The 23,599-nt window shown below is 38.4% G+C and overlaps 4 protein-coding genes, 1 long non-coding RNA gene and 2 pseudogenes across 7 annotated transcripts; 2 read left to right on the plus strand and 5 right to left on the minus strand.

Annotated features, from left to right (window-relative positions):
- Positions 1-53: 53 nt before the first annotated feature.
- On the minus strand, positions 54-1,598 carry LOC104757410 (fructose-1,6-bisphosphatase, chloroplastic-like; annotated as a pseudogene). The gene is made up of 4 exons (XR_015570283.1): positions 1,539-1,598; positions 1,035-1,226; positions 554-950; positions 54-472 (listed from the first exon to the last, which is right to left on the minus strand). The product of XR_015570283.1 is annotated as a fructose-1,6-bisphosphatase, chloroplastic-like (transcript).
- Positions 1,599-2,688: 1,090 nt separating this feature from the next.
- On the plus strand, positions 2,689-3,765 carry LOC147949345 (uncharacterized). The gene is made up of 2 exons (XM_087478571.1): positions 2,689-2,745; positions 2,839-3,765. Exons 1-2 carry the CDS (start codon positions 2,689-2,691, stop codon positions 3,763-3,765), a joined length of 984 nt encoding a protein of 327 aa, XP_087334697.1.
- Positions 3,766-4,203: 438 nt separating this feature from the next.
- Positions 4,204-5,491, minus strand: LOC104757419 (F-box/FBD/LRR-repeat protein At4g26340 pseudogene; annotated as a pseudogene).
- A 2,103-nt stretch (positions 5,492-7,594) lies between these two features.
- Positions 7,595-12,171, minus strand: LOC104742451 (oligopeptide transporter 4). The gene is made up of 5 exons (XM_010463464.3): positions 11,460-12,171; positions 10,987-11,084; positions 8,891-9,454; positions 8,550-8,802; positions 7,595-8,476 (listed from the first exon to the last, which is right to left on the minus strand). Exons 1-5 carry the CDS (start codon positions 11,934-11,936, stop codon positions 7,679-7,681), a joined length of 2,190 nt encoding a protein of 729 aa, XP_010461766.1. The 5' UTR covers positions 11,937-12,171; the 3' UTR covers positions 7,595-7,678.
- Positions 12,172-13,040: 869 nt separating this feature from the next.
- On the plus strand, positions 13,041-18,151 carry LOC104742462 (uncharacterized). The gene is made up of 8 exons (XM_087474192.1): positions 13,041-13,856; positions 13,933-14,058; positions 14,150-14,347; positions 14,430-14,657; positions 14,800-15,963; positions 16,064-16,351; positions 16,485-16,935; positions 17,035-18,151. Exons 1-8 carry the CDS (start codon positions 13,230-13,232, stop codon positions 17,883-17,885), a joined length of 3,933 nt encoding a protein of 1,310 aa, XP_087330318.1. The 5' UTR covers positions 13,041-13,229; the 3' UTR covers positions 17,886-18,151.
- Positions 18,152-19,189: 1,038 nt separating this feature from the next.
- Positions 19,190-21,278, minus strand: LOC104742479 (uncharacterized). Its single transcript, XM_087474201.1, has one exon. The coding sequence runs from the start codon at positions 21,023-21,025 to the stop codon at positions 19,475-19,477; it is 1,551 nt and encodes a 516-aa protein (XP_087330327.1). The 5' UTR covers positions 21,026-21,278; the 3' UTR covers positions 19,190-19,474.
- Positions 21,279-22,541: 1,263 nt separating this feature from the next.
- On the minus strand, positions 22,542-23,594 carry LOC104742494 (uncharacterized). 2 transcript variants are annotated; one of them, XR_015571906.1, is made up of 2 exons: positions 23,130-23,594; positions 22,542-22,941 (listed from the first exon to the last, which is right to left on the minus strand). It is a non-coding gene; the product is annotated as an uncharacterized LOC104742494 (long non-coding RNA). The 2 variants fall into 2 exon arrangements; XR_015571904.1 differs by having other exon boundaries at positions 22,542-22,975; positions 23,130-23,546.
- Positions 23,595-23,599: the final 5 nt, after the last annotated feature.

Consider the following 23,599-nt stretch of genomic DNA (forward strand, 5'->3'; position numbering starts at 1 on the left):
TCTAACCTTCCTAATACCAAATGTATAATAAACAAGATATATCTAATAGAGACTGTGACAGAGGAACCGTTTAAACTTCATAGCCAGGATTCACAGTCTGCTGCACATTTCCATAGCTTTCAAGCTCAGCAACATCCTCTACGCTCCCAAGAAACAGAGGCAACCTCTGGTGAAGCTTCACTGGCTGTATTGAAAGTATCCCTCTTTTTCCATCAGAGGATTTGCCACCAGCTTGTTCTACCAGAAAAGCCAAAGGGTTTCCTTCATATACTAAACGAAGATGGTCTCTTGGATTCATAGCAACTCCACCGTATAAGAGAGTCCTGTGAAGATCAGCCACTAGAGAACAGATGTAACGTGCCGAGTATTTTTTCGGGTTTTGACCTTTGCCTTGTCTCACTGTGTCAATGTACTTTCCTTAAACCTTCTGGCCAATCGAAGTACCTCGCATCGTTCACTGAGTAGATTTGTCCTGTTGTTGATGATACAAGGAGAAATGGTCAATGATCAATACATATTTTGTAGAAGTCATGTGCCGTTAGAAGCTGTTTACCTCGAGTAGGGATCTTGATGTTTTGATGGGTTAGGACAAATTCCCCTGTTGAGTGATCTAGCGTGAAGGCGTGTGTTCCCGAGCCAAGTGTAACGCAGAATATAGTGGCTGAAGAGTAGAGTACGTAACCGGAAGCAACAAGCCTGTTTCCTCTCTGCAAAGAATTGAGCTCAGCTTTCTCTTCAACAGGTAAATGATCAAGCTCAAGGAGGCGATTGTAAACTCCGAATATAGTTCCAGTGGGTATAGAAGCATCAATGTTACGTGATCCATCTAGAGGATCTACAACCACAACGTAAGGACCATCATCTTTGATCCAAGTTGGACTATCGTCTTCTTCGGAAGCCATTACTGCTACTTTCCCAGAGTTTCTAAGAGAGGACAAGACTATATCGTTCTGCAAAAACAGAAGAACAACAATTGTAAGATCTTTATATACGAAGTCATGACAAAGGAAGAAAGGGTAAAGAGATATACAGACCGAGACAATATCGAGCGGCTTAGGCGCATCTCGGTCTGACCCACTAGAGGAGGATTTAACAGAGAGCTTTCCGAGTGAAAAGTTGAAAGGAGAGGCGACAAGAGAAGCGATTCTTTTGCAGGCATGTTCTAAGTGGTAAAGCAACACCACAAGATCATCATCTCCTACATTTGCCCCTTCAAAAAATTCAATCTTCAATCAGAGCTCTGTCTTTGTATTGTACAGAGGAACCCTCAAAATCCATTGATAAGTCTCACTGAGAGAGTTTCCAAGACTTAAGAATACCAAAATTAACTTGAATTATCGAAACAGTGCTAAGTTAGCTCAGACAGAGCAAAGGAGATTTTGGCATATCAATTCATATGTTCAGATACAAACAGATTGTTCTGTTACAGCTACACAAATGATTATAAACATAGAAAAGTTTCTTCTTTTGAAGATTCATACAGTTTACTTGAAATATTCTTCTTATAAAGAATTCTTGTGGAGCAATGGGTCAGAGACGACTTGAGGTTTGAAGTCTGGCTTTATGTACTTAGCCAAATAGATCGGCATAGACTTCATATCTTGCAGTCATTCTAAATCCCCATTTGCTTCTTTTTTTTTTTTGCTTTAGTTTCAAATAATGTTGTTAACTTGATGATACTATTGATCGATTAACAAAATTAACAAGAAACGATCGATACTAAAAGAAAAGTGAGTGTTGATGTATGAAATCAACGGTATAAATAATACGAGTATTTGTGGGAATAAATCGGAACTGGCTCTTTATTTAACGTAAAACTGGCCCTTTATTTAACGTAAGAATCTTACAGAAGGGTTCTCAGGAAAATGACAATTACAGAGATAAAACGCTAATACGAAAATAAAAGCCTTTTCTCTCCCTAATTGCCCAGAATTTCGGATCCCTTTTCCTGACAATGACGTCAGGTATTTATAGTGGGACCTTGACCTAGGGTTTCTTCTGTCTCCTGGTAAAATGACGATTTTGCCCCTGCGGCCTGTTGGGCTAAATCCAAGACTTTAGGCCCAAATCTTCATGAAATCTTCTACTTGGGCCTTCCTAAGTGTTGGGGGCAAAACCCATATCCAACAATGGTCCCACGGTGGGCGCCAAATTGTTGATGTATGAAATCAACGGTATAAATAATACGAGTATTTGTGGGAATAAATCGGAACTAGCCCTTTATTTAACGTAAGAATCTTACAGAAGGGTTCTCAGGAAAATGACAGTTACAGAGATAAAACGCTAATACGAAAATAAAAGCCTTTTCTCTCCCTAATTGCCCAGAATTTCGGATCCCTTTTCCTGACAATGACGTCAGGTATTTATAGTGAGACCTTGACCTAGGGTTTCTTCTGTCTCCTGGTAAAATGACGATTTTGCCCCTGCAGCCTGTTGGGCTAAATCCAAGACTTTAGGCCCAAATCTTCATGAAATCTTCTGCTTGGGCCTTCCTAAATGTTGGGGGCAAAGCCCATATCCAACAGTGAGTAGAGAGCCCGATCTCGTTATAAGCTGGGAGACTTGGTGGGCAAGACAATATCTTTGTATCAATTAATGGACAAGATTATATTATAATCTTGTCCATTAATTGATTACAATAACTACTAGCTAGCTAGCTACGGTTTCGTCCTAGTTCTACCAAGAGCCATGTCTCTGCTTCTCAGCCGCCTCTCGAAGCTTTCCTCCCTCCGAACCCTTGCACTCGTAAGCTCTTACTTAATTATTCTCTTCTCTCTCCAATGTTCTCTCATAGTAGTACTCCGATCCTTCTCATGTTTGTGATTACTTACTATGCAGAGAAACCTCACCGCTCGCTCCTTCTCAACTTCCTTTATGAAAACCCTTCCCAGTTCCACCAGATCTACTTTGAGGAATGGGGATGTCGGACATCTCGAGATTTTTAAATATCCTCACGGTGAGTTGGTGACGGAACCGGGACCGATAGGATCATCCAGTGGATGGGTTGCTACGTTGAAGGAAGGTGTAGTGTGTCTCCAAGATGATCAAAACCCAAATGAGCCGGATACAAATAGAAAACGCATTTCACTGCCTCCTCTTGTAACTTTGCCTCATTGCCAAACCCAAGTTGTAACCAACATGGCCATGTCTTCCACTTGTCCTGAGGATGAGGACTGTGTTGTGGCTGTCAAGTTCTTGGGACCTCAGCTCAGCCTATGTAGACCGGCTCGTAAAAACTCCGAGTGGACCAACATTAGAATCACAGACCCGTCTTTTTTCAATTCTCGTGTCATGTACTCCACGAGAGATGAGATGTTCTCCATGCCTGCTTCCGGAGGCGCCTACATTGGATCATGGAATCTTGGAGAAGACACTCACAACCACAAGCTGAACCAGTTGCGGTTTCTGAACATTCCTGAAATGGTGCAATCAGAGTGGGAGCTCTTGAATTCGTATTGCACGAGCGAACACTTAGTTGAATTTGGACCCACCGGTGAAACTTTTCTGGTTAAGTGGTACACCAAGAGCAATTGCCGTAGGAAGGGGAGGGTGGAAACGCAACGTTTCATGGTATTCAAAATAGACGAGAAAGGAAACGCGGTCTACACTACTGACATTGGAGATCGCTGCATCTTGCTCCTCCCCAACCCCAAGGCTGAAGCTTTTTGTGTCCAGGCTAGCTCATGTGAGGATATAAAAACAAATCCAAACATCATCTTTTTCAGGGGTATTGACGACTACGGATTAGTTTATCTGCGCGATTAATACTAATGCTGCTAAATTTGGCACTTGTAGTAATATTAGCTGGGCTTTGCATATGAACCTTTGAGCTAGTTTGACTCGGTTCTTTGTGGTTTTGTAAGATTGATATGCTCTTGATACGGGATATCAAAGCTTACATAGTTACATGAACAAATATGTCAATGTCAGTCATATATAAGAAGCTATGTTTGAAGTCTTATTGAGGGTAATCGTTTGTAAGACTTGGGGTTATTTCCCATTCTAGTCAAATAATGCAAGGTTTGTTAACAAATCAGTATAGTCTAAGCAGGTGTGTTTGAATATGTTTCCTTTTATACAAATCTTTTTGTGAGCTTGCGATTTACAATTAGAATATTCTTAAACCTTTACAACCAAAAATAAGAGAGAGATAAAGAGAGTCAGTATTGTCTTGCACTTGTTCTGCTGTTTCTTGTGTAATTTTTCAGTCGAAAAGAAGCTGACACGGAATTGAAGGCGTAGTCAGAGATACCAAGTCCTTGAGCATCTTATATTTGGCTTCAACATCATTGGATTGTGGCAAGAAAGTTGCAGTCTTCAAACGTGTAGCATTATTCCTTATGATGAAGTTCGCCACCTCTAAATCTCCTCGTCTGCCTTTGTAACCGATCCATGCGAAAGTTTCAAGACTGTCGGGAATAGAACTCGGCTGCTTCCAACAATCTGGAGTTTCTTCACTAGGAAAATGAAGCTCATGTTCATCAGTGAGTTTGAGAGATGCTAGTTTGGGAGAATTTTGGAGCATTTGAGTGAGAAGCTCCCACCAACCTTGCGCACATGTACTTAGCTCGAGATGAACAAGCCTATAGAAGCAGATGACCATACTAGGGACCTCTGAGTGTAGTGATGCACATAAATAAAGGCGGCGGGTTGAAGCAAGAGCTCTCAGAAACCTGTGAGTAACTCCTTGAGTGATGTCGACATGCGCCTCGTTCAAATTGGGCATATTCTCAATTCGACGAGAGTCGTAGACAACATCATCGACAATCTTAAGGTACTCAAGACGAGGGCATTCTATCATATACACACCGCCCTTGCTCTTGTCTCTCGAGTCCCATAAATCTAAATGTCGTAAACAAGGCAAAGCGATAGTGATGTCTTCACCCTCGTGTTCTTCGTCTATCACAGCCGACATTCGAAGAAACTGAAGATTAGGACAGCCGTGTAAAAGCTTATGAAGACATGTGTAACCCATCATCATAAGAGACAAACTCTTGAGAAACGGAAGGCTGCAAAAAACATCCGAAAAAAGGCAATTTGCGATCCTTAAGTCCTCTAGTGTTTCACATGTGTATAGGCTACTCGGCAAATTGATTGGTGGCCCTGGCCGGATTTTAACTATGAGCCGACGCATGCGGCGAGCAATCGCAGTATCGATCCATATTCCAACATCCACAGGGTGACACTTAGGACCAAGGCAGAGATTTAAACAATTTAGAATCGGCGACTTGTTTTTCATCAAAGCCCTGTAAGCAAACTCTGTGAAGTTCTTATAGTCGGCATCATCATTATGATACTTGAGATCATCGAGCACAATCCTTGACACTAAACACCAAAGAGACTGCCACCTTTTCGAGACAAGCATTGTGGCCATGACGTCTTTTGTTGGAAGAAGCCACAGTATTCGCAATAGCAAATCATCTGGAAGGAAACTGATCATGTCCATATCCGGAACTGCAAACCCAAATAAGAAGGAAAGATAAAGCCTTGCCAGAACGTATAAAGCCGATGTCGAGACAAGTAAGAAGAAAACCTTACAGGAATTGTTTGGAGATACGAATTTCCTTGTCACTCAAGGTATATGATAGATGCAGATTTGGACACGTATTAAACAAAATTGGAAAATTAATTATAAAAAGATATGTTTCCAGACATATATATTTAAGGAAATAAGGAAAACTAACTAAATCTAGAAAACAAAATTTGTGAAATTTTATTACTTGTTTAGTTTTTATAAATGCTTTTGTTATTTTTTATTATTATAAAAACTAATTAAAATATATATTAGATAAATTATCTTTTTAAGATAATTTTTTTTAATTATACTCCAATAAATTAAATTAAATTAAATTAAAATTAATTTTATAATGGAATAAACAATTAAATTGTAATCTAGTAATTTCTTTTAACGTCAAGTCTATTGCTTGAAGGAAAAAAATGTTTTTTGTTGTAATCTAGTAAGCTAGTAATTTTTTATTATTATAAAATTTATTTTAATTTCTCATATCATAACCATCACTAGAAAAAATTAACCCCATTTATTATGTAAATGTGTTTTGTAACAAATGATATTTAAACAGATCAAATGTTGTGCAAAAATGATACAAAGTATATGAATTCAATATAATAATCGCCACAAACTCGACGCCTCCGTCACTTGCTCCCCCGCCGGTCAACTCCCCCGGATACATCACTCCTCCCGCTACATCTCCTTTTGCAACTCCATCTCCGGTAATATAAAACTTTTGGTGCTTAGTGTGATTTGATTCGTTACTGTATATTGATTGATTACTTATCGATTGAGATCTGGTTTTGGTTATTTTCAGATATTGTCTCAGGCGACTTCCACTGGCTCTCCGGTAACCATCTGACTGATAATTAAAGATTAGTCACTGAATTATTAAGATCACATGTATTTAGGATCTAGATTAGTCAGTCGATATAGTAATCGGATAGCTAAGATTCCGTAACACTTATTTAAGATACCATATTAGTGATTGAATGGTTTGTTCAGATTATGTTAAGATTAATCTTAATTAATGTTATGTTATGTTAGTGACTATGTTACGTTAAGATTATGTTATGTTAGTGATAATGTTATACCATATTAGTGATTATGTTATGTTAAGATTCATTTTCAATTCATTTACTAAGAGAACAAAGAGGGAGTGACTACGGACACATACATGGCTGATACCCGTAAAACTAAAGGTACTGTTCTTCCAAAAACTCTTATTTGTCTCATCCATCAAACTCTCATTGGATGTTATTAGAAAGACAACACACCAAATAAAAAACAAGACAAGTCCATGTGATATATGCATTAGTAAAATGTATTTCTATAGGTTTGCTTTTCTGCATATACCAAAGAACCAATCAAACTCTATTTTTAAAAATTTTGGTTATGCAAGCTTTCAAAATCCAACCAATGGTCCCTTACGAAGTCCACATTTATAGCTTTACCAGCCTGATCTTGATATGTGGTATATGGTAGGTAGAATTCCACACCGAATGGTTTAGGCCAACAACATATATGAAATCATCTGCTGTTTAGAAAAACATTGTGTAGATAAGTTATAAGACCTGTGTGAATTGAAATCGGTTTTCTAATTTTTTTTTTATCAACCATTGGGTCACAATTAGCCATATTTTCACATAGGAAGCAAGACTCGATGTTTTCTGGAGGAAGTGAACTCGAAAATCTATTATCGGTATTGATTATTGTATATCTCACTACTTCATCATCTTATATATGTGTTTTTATTGGTTATTATGTAGATAGGTTTACTACATATTGTTTTCGTTGAATATAATCCCGTTTATAATCATCTGTAAGATGATTGATTATATATGAAAACTGCAAAGCCTTGAGGAAGTTAGAAAATCAATCCTGAACGATATACACTGATCTAAATATTATATATGGATGCATCTCTTTCTACACTTCGATCTCATGTATGTATCTTATGTCATTAATTTCCTCTGTTTTGAATTGAACCATGTAGAAAGGAGAAGTTGCTATTGTATATTGAAACCAAATCTTGTAAGAATAATTAATTTCTTTGCTACGGTTATAGTTGGACTATATATATCGTTTGTTTTGAAGTTTTTAGTTACTTTGTTTATTAATGTTACGCTGTATCATACATTCTTGCCACACACCCATGCCAGCCTTAAATTATTTAACCGGACAACCATCAACAATTACTCCTCTAGCGGTTGGACACTTAGCTAGATCACAGTGTTCACCTCTTGTTCCCCACCAATCCAAACTCTTCTCCTCCATCCCCACCGAGAAGTACAACAAAACCGCCATGAAAGCTACACCGGCGTCCATAGCCGCTGACAGAACGTAGTTATACCTCTGCCACCAACTTTTCCGGTACCGGAACACAAACAAGTTGAATATCGTCCCGACCAATATCCACGAATTGTAGTTCACTGCGGTCGCAGGTGGCATCATTGCCGTTGCTCCTAGAAGAACAGGGAGATTCACAAGTGGAATCCACGAACGTTTTGGGAACGCTTTGTGCAATGACCACACTAAGACTGGTCCTAACGCGCCTCCGAGGAAAAACCAGTTCATGGCCGCATAGTTTCCTTGAGAACCGAAGATCCGTTTTGGTCCGACCAATCCCCAAATGACCGATGCATCGAAGAAAACACGGTCACCAGGACATGTCCATGGACTGTTGGGAGGTAGAAGTTCCTCTTGACATATGTTTTTGATAGAGTTTAATTGCCACCATGCGACCGTTATGTTGATTGTTCCGGCAAGAATTGTACCGATGAATTGAACCAAGAACATGGATCTTGGTGGGATCTTCATGTAATGACCAAGTTTAAAGTCATTTAGGAAAGAGACAGCTTGTGCCATACTCATGTATCCATAGACTTTGAAGCATACGTTTGCGATAGGTCGTCCCGGGTAAATGAGTCCCATTGCGTACTCTGTTATTATATTCAACCCCGGTGTCTACAAAACAGATAAACAAATGAATAGGGCCGTTCCTTGCAATATAAGCTACACATGGATTGATATTGCTTACTTGGTTAGTTGTTGCGGTTATGATGCTTATGGGAAGTGTAAAGATGAAAGCCATCGCGCTTGCAAACACAAGTCCCCACCAAGGCATTTGAACCTCATCGTTCAAGAAAACACATAACGCAAGAGAGATAAGTAGTGTAACAGCCAACATCGAGTAAAACCACCATGAAGGGATGTCTTTATATCTCTTCATTAACCTAGTGTGTATATCTTCTTTGCCTTTATATGAAACTCGAAACCTCTCTATAATCTCCCTGTAGATGCATGGAAAACAAATAAATGATTTGATTACATATATATCACTTAGGCAGTTACGAAAGACTGCTATGTTGCTTACTTTACCTGCCATAGAAGAGAGCTACGTGAGTGAGTGTAGAAGCAATGGTGGCGAAACCAAGCCCATAGGTAAGAGCAAAGAACATGCTCAAGTTGATCCTTCCTTGTTGCTCATACTTAGCCAAATCGAGCTCAAATTTATCATTCACGATCGCAGGAATATCGTATGTTTTGCCAACTGATGTGAAAAGATGGGACGAAAATATAGGAAACCTCGTAGCATTGTAAGAATCAAATCCCCAATAGGCTATAGGCAACACGATGTAGATCAAGAGAACATAACCGAAGAAAGCATTAGCGATGGCGAAGAATGGGCTGATAAGTGGACTGAACAAGAAAGAGGCAACCGCAGTCCAGTCGAGTGTGAAGGCTCCAAGACCGAGACCTCTCATTCCCGAACCGATCTGTTGAGCGGTGACTGATCTTGGAAATGCCCAACAAACCCATGAGATGCTTGTGAGTGTTGTGAAAAGATAGCCAGGGACTATGTACCATCCAAAACTGCAGACTAATGCTATGACAAAGAATTTTGCTCTCGTCATCTTTTGGTCGTCCTTCTCATGCAATGCCCTATCCATGCAATTTTTAATTTTTATTTTAAAACAATCCGCTATGTGAAATATAATATAGCTGTTATGGAGAGTAAACTCACTTGTAATATCTATAAGCAAATATGGATTATTATCAAATGCTTATAGCAAATTTATTAACCAAAAAGAATTGGATTTCTTACTCTATACTGCTACAGGCGTGGATATTTTGATTTAGTGACGAAATATTATTCAATTCACTGTGTGGTGATATTGACATATTGTGTGATAAGTTGGAAGTTTTGGGTTTTGAAAGTCTACGACGCGTTAGTAGGACTTTGACTACGTTTCTTAATGTCACTCTACTTCTTCTTAAGTTATGATTAGAATTAGAAACTGTTCCCTAGTTTTGTGGAAACTACTTTACTATTTACAGTATACATATAATTAATTAGTCATCACTAGTATCATTAGATGTCAACATCTAAAATTTTCAAAGTCTTTCCATAGATTATACATACCGCATAGACCCACCATGTGCAACCTCCACTACAACCACAGATTAAACAACTAACTCCATTTATTGTTATTGTAAATTCAAAAACTCAGTTTGTCGACAAAACAAGAATTAAAAGACTTAATTATAAAACGATAGCGTGTGTTTCATCTTAAACATGATTTTTTTTTTTTTTTTGACCTTTAACGTATATATACATCTTTTCCTTCGTCATGGTTATGAAAGATGTGCAAGTGTTTATTAATCTTGTGGACCACTGAGTGAAGGAGTAAAGTTTCAACGTTTCATATTCACATAGCCGCAAAAATCCCGCCATGTCTAAAGCTTGACTCACGTAGTGATCACGTGGATTCATATTGAACACTTAATTAGGAAAAGTTATGATAGATATCAATATCCATCTTCTACGAAAATATTGAATACTTCATTAAGTGTGTATGTTATGCCTTCGGTCAATCTTGTAGAAATGGATAAGAACTACGAAGTGGTCATGATCGATCAAAGGATAGCCCACAAGCATGGACCATAATTTTGGCTAGTGTTCACTAGGAGTATTAATGTATTATAGAGAGCAATTTATTTTCTATATTGATCTATTATGGAAAAAATCACTCTTTTAAGTTCTGAACACCATCATATATACTTATGATTTTTCCGAGAGAGTTTAAATTTACAAAAGAAAATAGTTTGAAAATTGGAAAATAATATAGGAAAGTCAATGAAAGCGCTCCTGCAAATGGAGTCAAAACTCGAATGCTCCGAACTCGGAAAACTAAATCTTGCTATAAATTTTGTCGAAGAAATCTTTAGAATGTTTTTGGGGAAATGAGATATGGATAGGCTTGTTATTTATACTATTCGACACGCATGCAGCTTTACCCCGTGATGCAAAGAACAAAAATGTTTTTACTTTGGGGTTAAGACTAAAACTAATAAAAGTAATCGTATTTGAGTTGCTTTCTCCCGCATATTATGTAGCTTTATCAGTTTAAATGGAATAATTAGTAAACTATATATATACCTAATGAAAATTAAAGAGTACGTAGAAAACTTACCGAAACAATGATACTTGAACCAGAGTGCTAGGCCACCACATGTGAGCTGGTTCGACCACATATTTCCTAAGCAAACCAGCCCATCCATATCCCAACACCTACCATATTTGTGTAACAACACTTCACATCAATTACACATCCATAACATTTTAATAATGAAATAAACAAATCAAGAATGGGGCATCGTTGATGATATAACCCTAAACCGACAAATTTCCCTTTTAAACCAAAAAAGTCTCTACCTATATTTCATGCAATTTTTTTTTTGTTTCCTAACGAAATCATGCTGAAGAAGTTAAAAAGTTACTTATTTCAGTATCAATAGTAAGACATGTAAATTTCTTGAAATGTCATAATCTATCAGCTCGTTTTATTGTTATCTTGTAAATTATTTGGTGACGTTCGGTAAAGTAATATTAACTATAGAATACTATATAATTAAACAAGTTGAGAAAATGATTAAAGTGTGAAACCTGGGTAGTGATGATGAGGAGCCAACCGGCGACAAAAGAGATATTCCTGCGATAGAAAGCTTTAATAATTGTGATGATACCAACCGCATAAGCCGACCCGGATCCGAACGCACTACCCGCATTCGCAAATATCGATATCAAAACGTGCTCTTTCATGTTAAACGGACCCGGGTTTAACGAGAACCGGGTGGATCCACAGCCTGGTAAACCAAACCGGGTTTTGGGAAGCACTTTGGCCAAGAAGTGACCGATTGGGAGCGTAGCGACCTGAACCGTGATTTGAGTGATTACTAACGGTTCGGTTCGGTACGAGAAGAATTGGTTGAGGAACGAGAGGAGAGAACATGAGATTAGACCTAAGAACCACATCCTGAACGTCCATACAGGTAGTGTTGGGTCGTCTGTGTTTGTTACCGTTAGACGGACTTCTTCAATTGGCGATGTGTCTTCATCGGAGAATTCGTCGGCGATGGCCATTCCGGCGAAGAGGCACTGTGTTTCTTTGAGTTAAGAGAGAAAGAGAGAGGTAGTAGTAAGACGAGGAATCTTTATGTGTGAGACTGACAAGAGAGAACCATATCTCTCTCTTTTTATAATATATACAAATTGTTTTTTTTGGAGAATGAAGATAAATTGTTTTAGATTATTTTAATTGAATTATTATTGTTTGGATCTTTAATGAGTCAACTATATGAATTATATGTACATCGTTAGATGATATGATGTTTGGACCAATTAGACTTTTTTTGTTATTATTTTTGTGATTAGTAGGGTAGTACTAAACTAGTGGCAAAAAAGAAGAAGAGAAAACAACAAAATTCTGCTTTCATACTATGACGTAAAATTAAATGATTTTTGTAATATTATTATTTTTTTAAAAAGATATAATAACAGTTGAAGGAACCTTTCTGATGTGGATAGATGATATTGAATCTTAGAATACGGCAAAAAAACTATGAAAAGTTTCCAAGGATTCACATTGGATTTGATTTTGTATATATCACCATCTCGCTAAGTACTCCATAGGTTAAAGTTAAACAAACTTTTCTTTCTTCAATCTGATATATCGAATGATCCATGAATGAATATTATCATTCAAACGTTCATCGAAATAATATGTTAGTTTTAGTTTTCTGTCAATTATTTGAAACTTAAAATTTGTATATATCACCATCTCGGCCTCGGTTACTGCATTAGTACTTGGTTCATCATCCAACCAAAAGTACTCATTGTTTATGTGACCCATGCTGCAGTCAAAATCTTTATAATCAATTCAAACAATGCTAGTGGTTTTGTTTCAAGCGAGTGACTATGATGATTACCCCGGTAAGTAAATAATACTAAATAGCTAAATATGGGCTTTAAATAAACTCCTGTCATGGATTGGGCTTAAGGCTTAGGGCTCATACCAGTTTTAGTGAATTTTGTCATCGAGGACTTTAATTTTCCAAATGAAGTTGGGCTTCAATAATATTTCTTCTATTATATTTTTTATTTAATTTCTTCTCTTACAAAAAATTAAATTAAATTTCTTCTCTTACAAAAAAAAAAATATATATATATATTACAAATTAATAGAACAAATGAAACCGGTTTTTCGTGGTTAACTGGTTATATAATTAATTAATTTATTTAATTTCTAAACCCTAAAACCCTTTTGGTTGACGGTCGTTCGTTAAAAACGAAAGGCTTCACTTGACGACTAGGGTTTCCTCTTCTTCCCCCAATTCCCCCAAACCTTAAAAATCGAACCTTTTTTTTTTTTTTCCAATGGGTAGTAAGAAGCGAAGCAGCGACGACTCCACGGAGGTGTTGGAGAACAACAGTCTCACCGATTCTTCCATTGTCAAGACGAAAAAACCCAAGAAGACTGATAAGATGAATACTGATTCCGACACGGCGGCGACGGCGGCGGCGGAAGCTGATACTGCTCCCGGTGTTGCGAGCTCCGGTAAGGATATGGAGAAGAAGAAAAAGAGAAGAGCTTCTGATAAAGAGAGGAAACTAGCAGCTGCTCTTGAGAAAAACGATGGTGTACTACTAGCTCCGCGGCCTAATCCTAAACCCGTGGCTGTTAATTCGAACTCTGATGAAGCGGAAGCAGATGACGAGTCTCTTCCCGCCGCCGCCGCCGCTTCTTCTTCTTCTTCCTCGTTGCCGCTTAACTATTTTACAGATTTGGCTTCTTCTGATGCTTCTGTTAGAGAAGCGGCTGCTGAGTCGTTGGTATTGAAGTTGCAAGAGATTCAGAAACAATACGAGATGTTACCTGATAAAGAATCTGCTGATGGTGAATTGATGCTTGAAGCTGAGAAAAACGATGGTTTGGATAACTGTGCTCCTCATCTTAGATATGCTCTACGCAGGCTTATCCGTGGTGTCTCTTCTTCAAGAGAGGTATCTCTTCCTCTGCTTACACTAGCAATTACTGATTGACTCTTTTTGCTTTTGCTAATGTGTTTTTCGTTAACAGTGCGCAAGACAAGGATTTGCCTTGGGGTTGACATTACCTCTTAGCGTTATTTCTAGCATTAATTTGGAATCTTTGCTGAACCTCATTGTTGAGTCTTTGTCTATATCTTCATCCATGAAGGGACAAGTAAGTATGAGTTTTTTATGTGCTTCGTTTTATGTGATTTTTGTTAGAGAGAGAGGGAGACTGACATGCTTTTGAATTGCAATTGAGACAGGATATAAAGGAATGCTTATTAGGTCGATTGTTTGCTTATGGTGCACTTGCACGTTCTGGAAGACTGATTGAAGATTGGCAATCTGATAACGATTCTCAGATTCTGAAAGAATTTACCAACGCTCTTATTGGTCTTGCTGCAAAAAAGCGTTACTTGCAGGAACCAGCTGTTCATGTTCTTCTAGACCTTGTTGATAAGGTATATAAATAGGTTCATTCTTCTGTGCATGCAAAGTTTATTGCAATTTTATTCCACTTTGTGAAGTTTTTTGTTTGTGCAGTTGCCTATTGAACCTGTCGTGACTCATGTTATGGAAGCTCCAGAGCTTCATAAATGGTTTGAACAAGCCACCGAGGTGGGAAACCCGGATGCTTTGCTCTTAGCGCTTAAACTCCGTGAAAAGATTTCAGTTGATCATCCTATATTTAGCAAGCTACTGCCAGTTCCTTTCAGTTCTGCGAAGTTTTTTTCTGCTGATCATCTCTCTGCCATTGGTAATTGCTTGAAGGTACAACACATGCCAATCTTTTTGCTATGTAGAATGGTTGAACATATTAAGATCCTGTCATGAGATTTTCATGAGTTTGTAACATCCTAATATCAAAACATCTTTTTTCCACTATTAAGGGATATTTTTGTGAACTTTACAGGAATCTACTTTCTGCCAGCCTCGTGTTCATAGCTTATGGTCTGTGATATGCGATATGCTTTTACCAGAAGCCGTTGTTCAAAGCGAAGATGTCACATCTGTTTCAAGTTCCTCTAAAAAGCAAAAACGCAACCGCAAGTCCAGTCCCGTTGAAGAAGAAGCCACAAATAACATCAGGAACTTTTACGAACTTTTTGTGGATGGAGTCCTACTTCCTTCATCTCATGATCGCAAGCATTTGGCGTTTGATATCCTGCTTCGTCTTCTTCCAAAGCTTCCTGCAAGTTTTGTCCAACATGTATTATCGTTCAAATTTGTTCAGTGCCTCATGGATATACTCTCCACAAAGGAATCATGGTTGCATAAGGTTGCAACCAATTTTCTTGTGCAGTTAATGGATTGGGTAAAAGACGATACCAAGAGGGTGGCTGTTACAATGGCTCTTCAGAAACACAGTGAAGGAAAATTTGATACTATTACGCGTACAAAAACTGTTAAAGGTCTAGCTGCAGAGTTCGAAACTGAAGATGGTTGTACACTTTTTATCCAGAACTTGATGAATTTGTTTGTGGATGAACAGCATGTTCCTGAGGAACCTTCAAATATGAAATGGTCCCTAGAGCCTTGCTCTTTGAATTCAGATCAGAGTCAAACAACGGATGATAATTCTGAGATAGGTTCAAACGAGGAGAAGGATTCAGTTGGAACAAATGGAAACTCGGATGTGCTGAAAAGCTGGGTCATTGAATCTCTCCCTGGCATCTTAAAACATGCTAAGTTGTCCCCCGAGGCGAAACTGCGAGTTCAAAAGCAGATCCTGAAATTTCTTGCTGTACAAGGTCTATTTCTGGCTTCTCTGGGCACTGAAGTTACATCATTTGAGTTGCAGGAGAAATTTAAGTGGCCAAAGACAGCTACTCCCGCTGCTCTTTGCAAAATGTGCATCGAACAGCTTCAGCTATTGCTGTCAAATTCTCAAAAGATCGAGAATCCAGTATCTAAAGGAAACGGCCTGGAGCAGCTCGATGATCCTGTTTCGTACTTTATGAAATTCCTTAGCACGTTGCAGAATATTCCCTCAGTTTCCCTCTTCCGTTCCTTGAATGAAGCAGATGAAAAGGCATTCAAAAAATTACAAGAGACAGAAAGTAAACTTTCTAAGGAGGTAAGTTTCTTACTCGTTTTGCTACTGTAAGTTGAAATCTTACCAAAATAATGTTGATGTGCTTCTGAGTTTTAAGTTGTGAAATCTTATTATGTGGCAGGAAAAAGATTGTGGATCATCTGGTGATGCAAATAAATTTCATGCATTGAGGCACTTGGTCGTTCAGCTGTTGCTTCAAATACTACTCCATCCGGGAGAGTTTTCAGAAGCTGCTAGTGAACTTTCAGTATGCTGTGACAAAGCTTTCAGTTCACTTGATCTTCCGAAAAGTGATGGGGAAGGTGAGGCAGACGGTGAAGATGAACCAGCAGTCATGGATGTCCTCTTGGACACATTACTTTCTCTCTTGCCACATTCTTCAGCTCCAATGCGATCTTCCATTGAGCAGGTAATAAGCTAGCCAAGTAAACAAATTCTTTTTTTTAGTCAAACTGATCCTTGGGGGCTAAAATGAGATTCAATTGGATCCTTTGGTTCTATTGTTTCCGATAGGCTCAATCTCAACTTTATGTATCTTGTAGTTTTTCAAGTACTTTTGTCAAGATGTCACCACGGATGGAGTGCTGAGAATGTTGCGGGTGATCAAGAAAGATCTAAAACCGGCTAGACATCAGGAGGACCAAGACTCTGAGGATCTTGATGACGATGAAGATTGTCTTGCTATTGAAGATGAAGAAGAAGAAATCGAGGAAATGGGTGAGACTGGTGAGAGTGACGAGCAGACTGATGATTCTGAAACAGTAACCGGCGTTGTCCCTATGGCAGTTGACAGAGAAGGTCCTGATAATTCCGATGATTCGGATGATGATGATGGAATGGATGATGATGCAATGTTCCGCATGGACACTTACCTTGCCCAGATATTCAAGGAGAAGAGGAATCAAGCTGGCGGCGAAACTGCTCAATCCCAGCTTGTTTTGTTTAAACTCCGTGTCCTCTCCCTTCTTGAAATCTATCTCCATGAAAACCCAGGTACGTGCATCATAAAACAAATGATTTGGCATGATGAAATTCACTATAGTAGTCTCTCCTAAATTCTGTACTTTTGTGGTTTTGGTGATGTTTTAACAGATAATCCACAAGTTATGACAGTGTACGTAAACTTAGCTCAGGCACTTGTGAACCCAAGCACTGCAGAAAGTAGTCTGCAGCTTTTACAACGTATATGGGGTATCATCCAGAAGAAGATCTTCAAGGCTAAAGAGTATCCCAAGGATGAATCTATGGAATTTTCTGCACTTGCTTCTTTGTTGGAGAAGAATCTTAAACTGGCTGTGAAACCATTCAAGAGTAAGTCAGTAGCTGATCCTTCGAAGAAGAAGCAGTCAGCTGCGTGGAACCGACACAAGATGATCACTAACCTTGGCCAGAACTCAACTTACTGGGTTATGAAGATAATTGACTCGAGAAAATTCTCAGAAACTGAGTTGGAGAAGATCTTGGATTTGTTTCGCAGTGTCGTTGCCGGGTACTTTGATACCAGGAAGTCTCAAATGAAGATAGAGTTTCTTGAGGAAGTGTTTAGAAGGAGACCATGGGTTGGACACAAACTGTTTGGTTTCCTGCTGGAGAAAAGTGGGAATGCAAAGTTTGAGTTCCGTAGAGTGGAAGCTCTTGAGTTGATCTCTGAAACTCTGAGATCGTTGGTTCCTATAAACGAAACCGCCCTAGAAGATTCGAAAAAAACAATGAAGACCCATCTGAAGAAACTGAGTCATTTGATTAAAGAACTAGTTGCAAATATGCCCGAGAACAAAGCAAGGCGAGGTCAGGTGCGTAAATTCTGTGCCAGGATCTTTCAAATGGTCTCTTTGTTGAAGCTCACCAACTCTCTCCTCAAGTCTTTGGGACCAGATGGTCAGACAGCTTGTGAAACTGCTGTTGGTGATCTGTTTTTGAATTTCAAGAATACGGAGCATTAACGCAAGCTAATCCAAGTATCACCATAACTGGTGAAGAAAACTTGAAGGATCTGAATCACAAGTTTTTAGCTCTACATCGGTCTGTCACCGAAAGATTTCACATTGTCACTTTGTCCTAAAGAGATGATTTGTTATATGATAATTCATCAATTTTGTTTTTCAAGTTGTTGTGTTGGTTATATTTACAGATTCAGAATAGTATGTTAAAACTATGGATTTCATATGTTTCTCTTCATAAGATAAGATATATTTGCTTTTGTTAGTCATTCTTTGTTATAAGTGCTCATATTGAGGGGATATATGAAAATTTTGTATGAAGGGTTTTGTACAGAAGCATATATATATATATATATATATATATATCTCGAACATACATATGTTAACGGGTTTCTGGTTTTATATGAGCTGGAAAGATATAAAATCGGATATGTAAGTTATAAATCTAATTGGTGCTTGATTGTTCTTTGCAATGAAGTATAATGTACACAGTTAGGGTTCTAATCTAGGATGAAACAAAATTCAGGAATTTCATGCGTTGACAGAGTAATGTGGATTATTAGACGACAAAAACAAAAACAAAAATGATAAAGTGAAGACTTTCCAGTGACATAGACTAGTGCATACGAGACACCTGTTTTGGATATCAATATCATATAATTTAATTGGGGGGTTTTCTGTTTCGATTCAATGATGATGATGGTGATACATACTGATTGATTACTGGGTGTCGTCGTTTATTGATTCGGGAAGGATGCAACAAACAAGCTCATGACATGGCGATAAGTGCGTGACCTAAAGCTATGACTTTTCTTTTGCAAGGATTCTTAAAAAAAAAAAAAGGTTCAGCACAGCACCTTTTTCTTTCCCACAACACCTGTCCCTGAGTTTGATAGTTTAGTTTCTTGGACCCATTTCTATTTAAATCTCATTAAGTAGTATATATATTTGTAGAAAAACTCGTAGATGGTCGCTGAGATCTTCTAGTATAAAACCACTTAACTAAAAAAAAATCCTGTCACACAGAGTGTGTATATTATAAAGAAGCCAATTATTGAGTTTGAAATGTTTATATACATACTTCCACAACATAATGATATTCATTTCTCATCAATCAATCTCTTCATGTGTAATAATAACCCAAAATATATACATACCACTAATACAAAAGAAAAGAAAAGAAATAGTAGAAAATATCTTTATTTGTTTTTAACATAATAAATAAAATCCAAAGTCATAGACAAAAGGCCAAAAGGGAAAAAGGTAAAGAAAGGCATAAAAAAGGTTGTCATATAAACGCAAGCCAATGCACAAGAGACATGATTTAGCAACAAAATACACTTCAGAGTTTCAGAGCAACAACAAAAAAGTTAATGGAAGTTACAGAATTCAAAGAACATTTTACGATTTATATAAACAAAAGCATATAGATAGATAAAAAAAAACAAAACATTATTTATCAGACATGCAAATTCCAAAAGTGATCTCAATTACACTATAATATAATATATATATATGATAATGATGAATGGGAAACTTGTAACGGATTAACAATAATCTGATTTCCAACGATGATTGATACCTTTCATTAATCAAACAGCCGAATCTGAACTCTGAGATGAAACTTTAGTTGCCATGTTCATAGCAATTAGCTTCCCGTCCGGTCCACTTCTCACCTCTCCCATTCCATTCACAGGTAAGCCAATCCCATGGTACTGTGCCGGTGGTGGTGGTGCTGCCTCCGTGTAGTAAACTTGTTTCCCCATTCCTCCTGCATAACTCACCTGAGTATAAGCTGACGTATCTGGTGGTAATCCTACGACTTGTCGTGGCGGTGGAACGGCTGAGTATTGCGGTGGAGGAGGAGTACCAACGGAAGTAAAAGGTGGAGGAGGAGCACCAACGGAAGTAAAAGGCGGAGGAGGTTGTTGTTGTTGTTGTGCCTTCGTTCCTATTGGTAGCTGAGCCACGTTGTATGGTGGTGTTTGGTGTTGTTCCCTGTATGTATCTGAAACCATTCTCTGTACCGGAGGATAATAACCGCCTTGGTTTACTGGTCTCATCATGCCTTGCGGTGGCGCGTGGTATACCGGAGATGGAGTCGGAGTTGGAATCATGTACACTGGTTGCTCTGTTAATCCTAATCCCGGTGTTGTCGTCGGAAACACTCCTCCTGGATTGTGGTTTCCTTGCCAGAAAGTCGTCATCGGAGGAGAAGGAGCTTGCGGATTCGTTTGAGTAATCATCGGCTGCGGCGGCGGATTTTGAGCGTACGGCGGAGAGAAGTATCCTCCTCCGGTGGTTTCAATTAAACCGTCTTCGTTACTCTTCCTCCTGTATACAGCTTCCTGTTGTTGTTGTTCTTGATCCCTAATATGCATCCTCTGAAACTCCTGCATTTGTCTTTGAATCTCCGGTTGAATCACACGCGGATCGTTGAATAACGGAGGCTCTAATACCGCCGGAACCGGTAATTTTGCCTCAGGCGGTGTTATTGGCGGCGGCGGAGCTACGACTTTATCCGATCCGAACAAAAAATCAGCATTATTAGGAGGAGGAGGAGGAGCTGTAACTGATTTCTCCGAATCAGAGAGTCTAGGAACAGTGTTCAACGCCTCGACGAAGCGATCTCGATCCGAGTGAGTGGAGCCTTGAGAACCAAATCCACCGGAAGAAGGGAAGAGAAACAAACGCATCCTCGCTGGCTTAGAAGACATACGAAGCAACCGATCGTACTCGTGCATCATATGTTCTAGATCATCATCGTTAGTAACGGAGATCAAAGCGTCTAAGTCTTCTCCTGGAAGCTGGTACTTAAACGTAACATCATCACCACCGCCTCCGCCGCCGCAAACGGCGGAGAGTTTGGAAGCTAAAACAGGAAATCTAATCCCGCGATCAACGGAGAGGATCTTAGTTTCTCCGTTAACATAAGTGAGTTGGTTATCGTGAGGACGCGGCTGAATCTTTCCGCCGTAACTGCACATGAACCTCACCTTGTAGCTCTGTTGGTTCTGGTTCTGGTTCGGGTTTTGGTTCGGGTTCTGATCATCCCATGGCGGTGGGTTATCGAATTCGATCTCGCGAGATCTTGGTGACGAGTCGGTTGATTCTGGATACGAGTTGTACGAGAATTTCTCCATCTCTCTTTTTTTTTTTTTTTTTGGTATGGATTTTTTTTTAAATTAATTCATGAAGAAGCAGAGAAATCAGAAAGAAATGGAGAAGACTGTACTGTGATGAAATGGTTTTTATTAGTTGACAGGATGGTGTACGTGACCTTATTGCTTAATTACACGTGGCCTGTCAGATTTGATGAGTTTTAAGGCGGTGTATAGAGTTTATATGACGGTCTGTAACGTTAGCTGAATCTCTCTCCACGGATTTATATGACTTTTTTTTGAGACGCTGTTTCTGTGATGATGGGCCCAAACCCAATTTTTTTTGATACTTCGACGTTGTTTATTGGTAATCTAATCTAAGGCCTTGAATGTTTTGTAGATTTTGAAAGAGATTTTGGTTTTTGTTTTTCAAAATCTCATTTTTATACCAATTAAGATTTTAAAATTTTAGTTTTCCTAAAATTTAGGGAAACTATTTTGTTATAGTCTTCCATTCACGATTCTAGATTTTCAATTGTTCTATAATTTAGGAAATCTAGTTTTTGATTCTTTACGTTAATTTTTCTCAAAAACCAAAATTTTTTTTTTTGAGATTTTTCATTTAAAAAACTAATACCAAAATCTAAAACTAAAATCTAAAATCTAAAAACTAAAAACTAAATCCAAAAACTCAATTTAAAAGCAGTGTCCATTCATGGCCTAAGTTTAACACTAGTGATTAGTGAAGCAGATATTATAAGGTTAAGTGATAAATAAAATAGTTACTTAAGAAAAAGGAAAATATTAAAGTCGTTGTCGTCGATCTTTCGCCTGATCAAACCTTAGATTTGTTTTTATGATTGTGTTTTTTGGGTTATCTAGAAGTAGATATTTTTTCTTTGTGTGTTTAGAAGATAATAGTAATTGTAAAAGGTTCAAAAATTTAGTATGTTTTACTGTATGTATTTCAATAATGTGACCTAGATATTTTTCCTAATCTAAACATCAACTCTATAAAAGACGATAATTTAACTTTGTCACCGTGTATAATCCACTTTCTCAATTGTTTGTTTTTGGCCAGATTGTTTGCTAATATACACCATAGTTTATTGCCAACTTGCAACTTATTATATATGGTTAAATTGTTGTAATTATTCAAACTTAAAATAGACGAAATTTCACCAGCATGCCTAAGTAAGGTGCAATCATGGTGGTACTAGGAAAAACAAATATTTATGTTTTTGAACTAGTGTAACTATTTTCTTATAAACTGTATATTATTTACTTAACATTCCTACCCAAAAAAATCCCTGTATATTATTCACAATAAAATACGAGAAACTTTATTTGCCAGCCTTGATTAGTAGTATTCGTATTCCAGTATTGTGCACACTGTTCATCTGAATTTGATGTTAGATATTGTACTGTGCTATAAATGTTTAATATAGTTTCATCCAATAACAATGTCTCGGAATTTAATAATCCATACACTGTATATGGACTAATCGGCACGGTACGATGTTGCTCGATGAGTCATAAATCAAGTCGTCTCTCGTGGTTGTTTGTAGATAAGTCTTTATTATTGAGAAAAGCCTATTAAACAGGCCAAATTTACAAGCCAAAAAACAATTCTACAATACAACCAAACTAAAACTAAAAGTCCACAGGCCCAAATATAATTCTTCCTTTAGACTGAAGAAATCGTGAATCACAGATCACGTGGCAAGAGAGGACATGTTAGTTGACACGTGGGAAGCCGAAGGATGGAGTCTCCGATCACCGGCAGACGGAAGTATAACCGGAAAACTTCGATTCCGGTCGAAATCGCCGGAAAGTTACACCCAGAAAAAGCAGCGGATTCCAATTTTGCTGAGAAATTGACCCCAAGGCAGAGTTTCATCACCTTCGTCTTCAGTAAAAAGCTTTCCAATCTCCAAGGAAGAATCGATATCATAAATCTGCAAGCCAAACAAACTCCACCGATCCATCAAACTTCGGCATAGAAACATGCAACATCATCAATTACTTCAAATCAAACCAAGTGAATGAAAGAAACAATCAAAAGCAGATCCGAAGATGAACCGATTTAGATGGGACAACAAAAAGATAAAACCTAACACCGTCGAAAGAGAGGCGGCAGATCTACCAGAGAAAAGCCGGCCTAAACGATGCTAAGGTAGCCACCGCTGCCGGAGGAAAGCCGACCAAAACGATGCTAAAGAAGCCATTGTTGCCGGAGAAACAAAGCCGGACATCATCCCATAGAAAGCAGATGCATGCCGGAGCCAAGGGCCGCGCCAAATGGTGCTAAGGAGCCACCGATGCCGGAATTAAGCCAGCCAACGGTGCTATAAAAGCCACCGATGCTGTAGAAAAGCTAGCCGACGTTGCTATGGGAGCCAACAACGCTAGAAGAAAGCCGACCAACACCACTGAAAAAGCTGGTCGTTGCCGGAGCCAAGATAGATTATCGGAGAAGACTTCCTCTCTCTGGAAAATTTAGAGAGAGAAGAGAGAGAGTCCTCTTTCTGTTTGTAGATAAGTCAACCAAGCAAATTTTGGCAAAGATGCATATAGTCCAACACCTGTGTTTTATACTTTTATTCATCTCAGCCA

This window comes from Camelina sativa, chromosome 2, assembly GCF_030686135.1.
Source record: "Camelina sativa cultivar CO46 ecotype springtype chromosome 2, ASM3068613v1".
In the NCBI taxonomy this organism is placed as follows: Eukaryota; Viridiplantae; Streptophyta; class Magnoliopsida; order Brassicales; family Brassicaceae; genus Camelina; species Camelina sativa.

What these genes read in the sequence shown, in the direction of transcription:
- LOC104742479 (XM_087474201.1), bottom strand. Translation starts at nt 21,025, where the DNA reads ATGGAGAAATTCTCGTACAACTCGTATCCAGAATCAACCGACTCGTCA.
- LOC147949345 (XM_087478571.1), top strand. Translation starts at nt 2,689, where the DNA reads ATGTCTCTGCTTCTCAGCCGCCTCTCGAAGCTTTCCTCCCTCCGAACC. An exon ending in CCCTCCGAACCCTTGCACTC is followed by an intron (nt 2,746 to 2,838) that starts GTAAGCTCTTAC and finishes CTTACTATGCAG; the next exon opens with AGAAACCTCACCGCTCGCTC.
- LOC104742451 (XM_010463464.3), bottom strand. Translation starts at nt 11,936, where the DNA reads ATGGCCATCGCCGACGAATTCTCCGATGAAGACACATCGCCAATTGAA. An exon ending in TCCTCATCATCACTACCCAG is followed by an intron (nt 11,085 to 11,459) that starts GTTTCACACTTT and finishes CAAATATGGTAG; the next exon opens with GTGTTGGGATATGGATGGGC. An exon ending in GTAGCTCTCTTCTATGGCAG is followed by an intron (nt 8,803 to 8,890) that starts GTAAAGTAAGCA and finishes ATGCATCTACAG; the next exon opens with GGAGATTATAGAGAGGTTTC.
- LOC104742462 (XM_087474192.1), top strand. Translation starts at nt 13,230, where the DNA reads ATGGGTAGTAAGAAGCGAAGCAGCGACGACTCCACGGAGGTGTTGGAG. An exon ending in CTTCATCCATGAAGGGACAA is followed by an intron (nt 14,059 to 14,149) that starts GTAAGTATGAGT and finishes CAATTGAGACAG; the next exon opens with GATATAAAGGAATGCTTATT. An exon ending in TTCTAGACCTTGTTGATAAG is followed by an intron (nt 14,348 to 14,429) that starts GTATATAAATAG and finishes TTGTTTGTGCAG; the next exon opens with TTGCCTATTGAACCTGTCGT.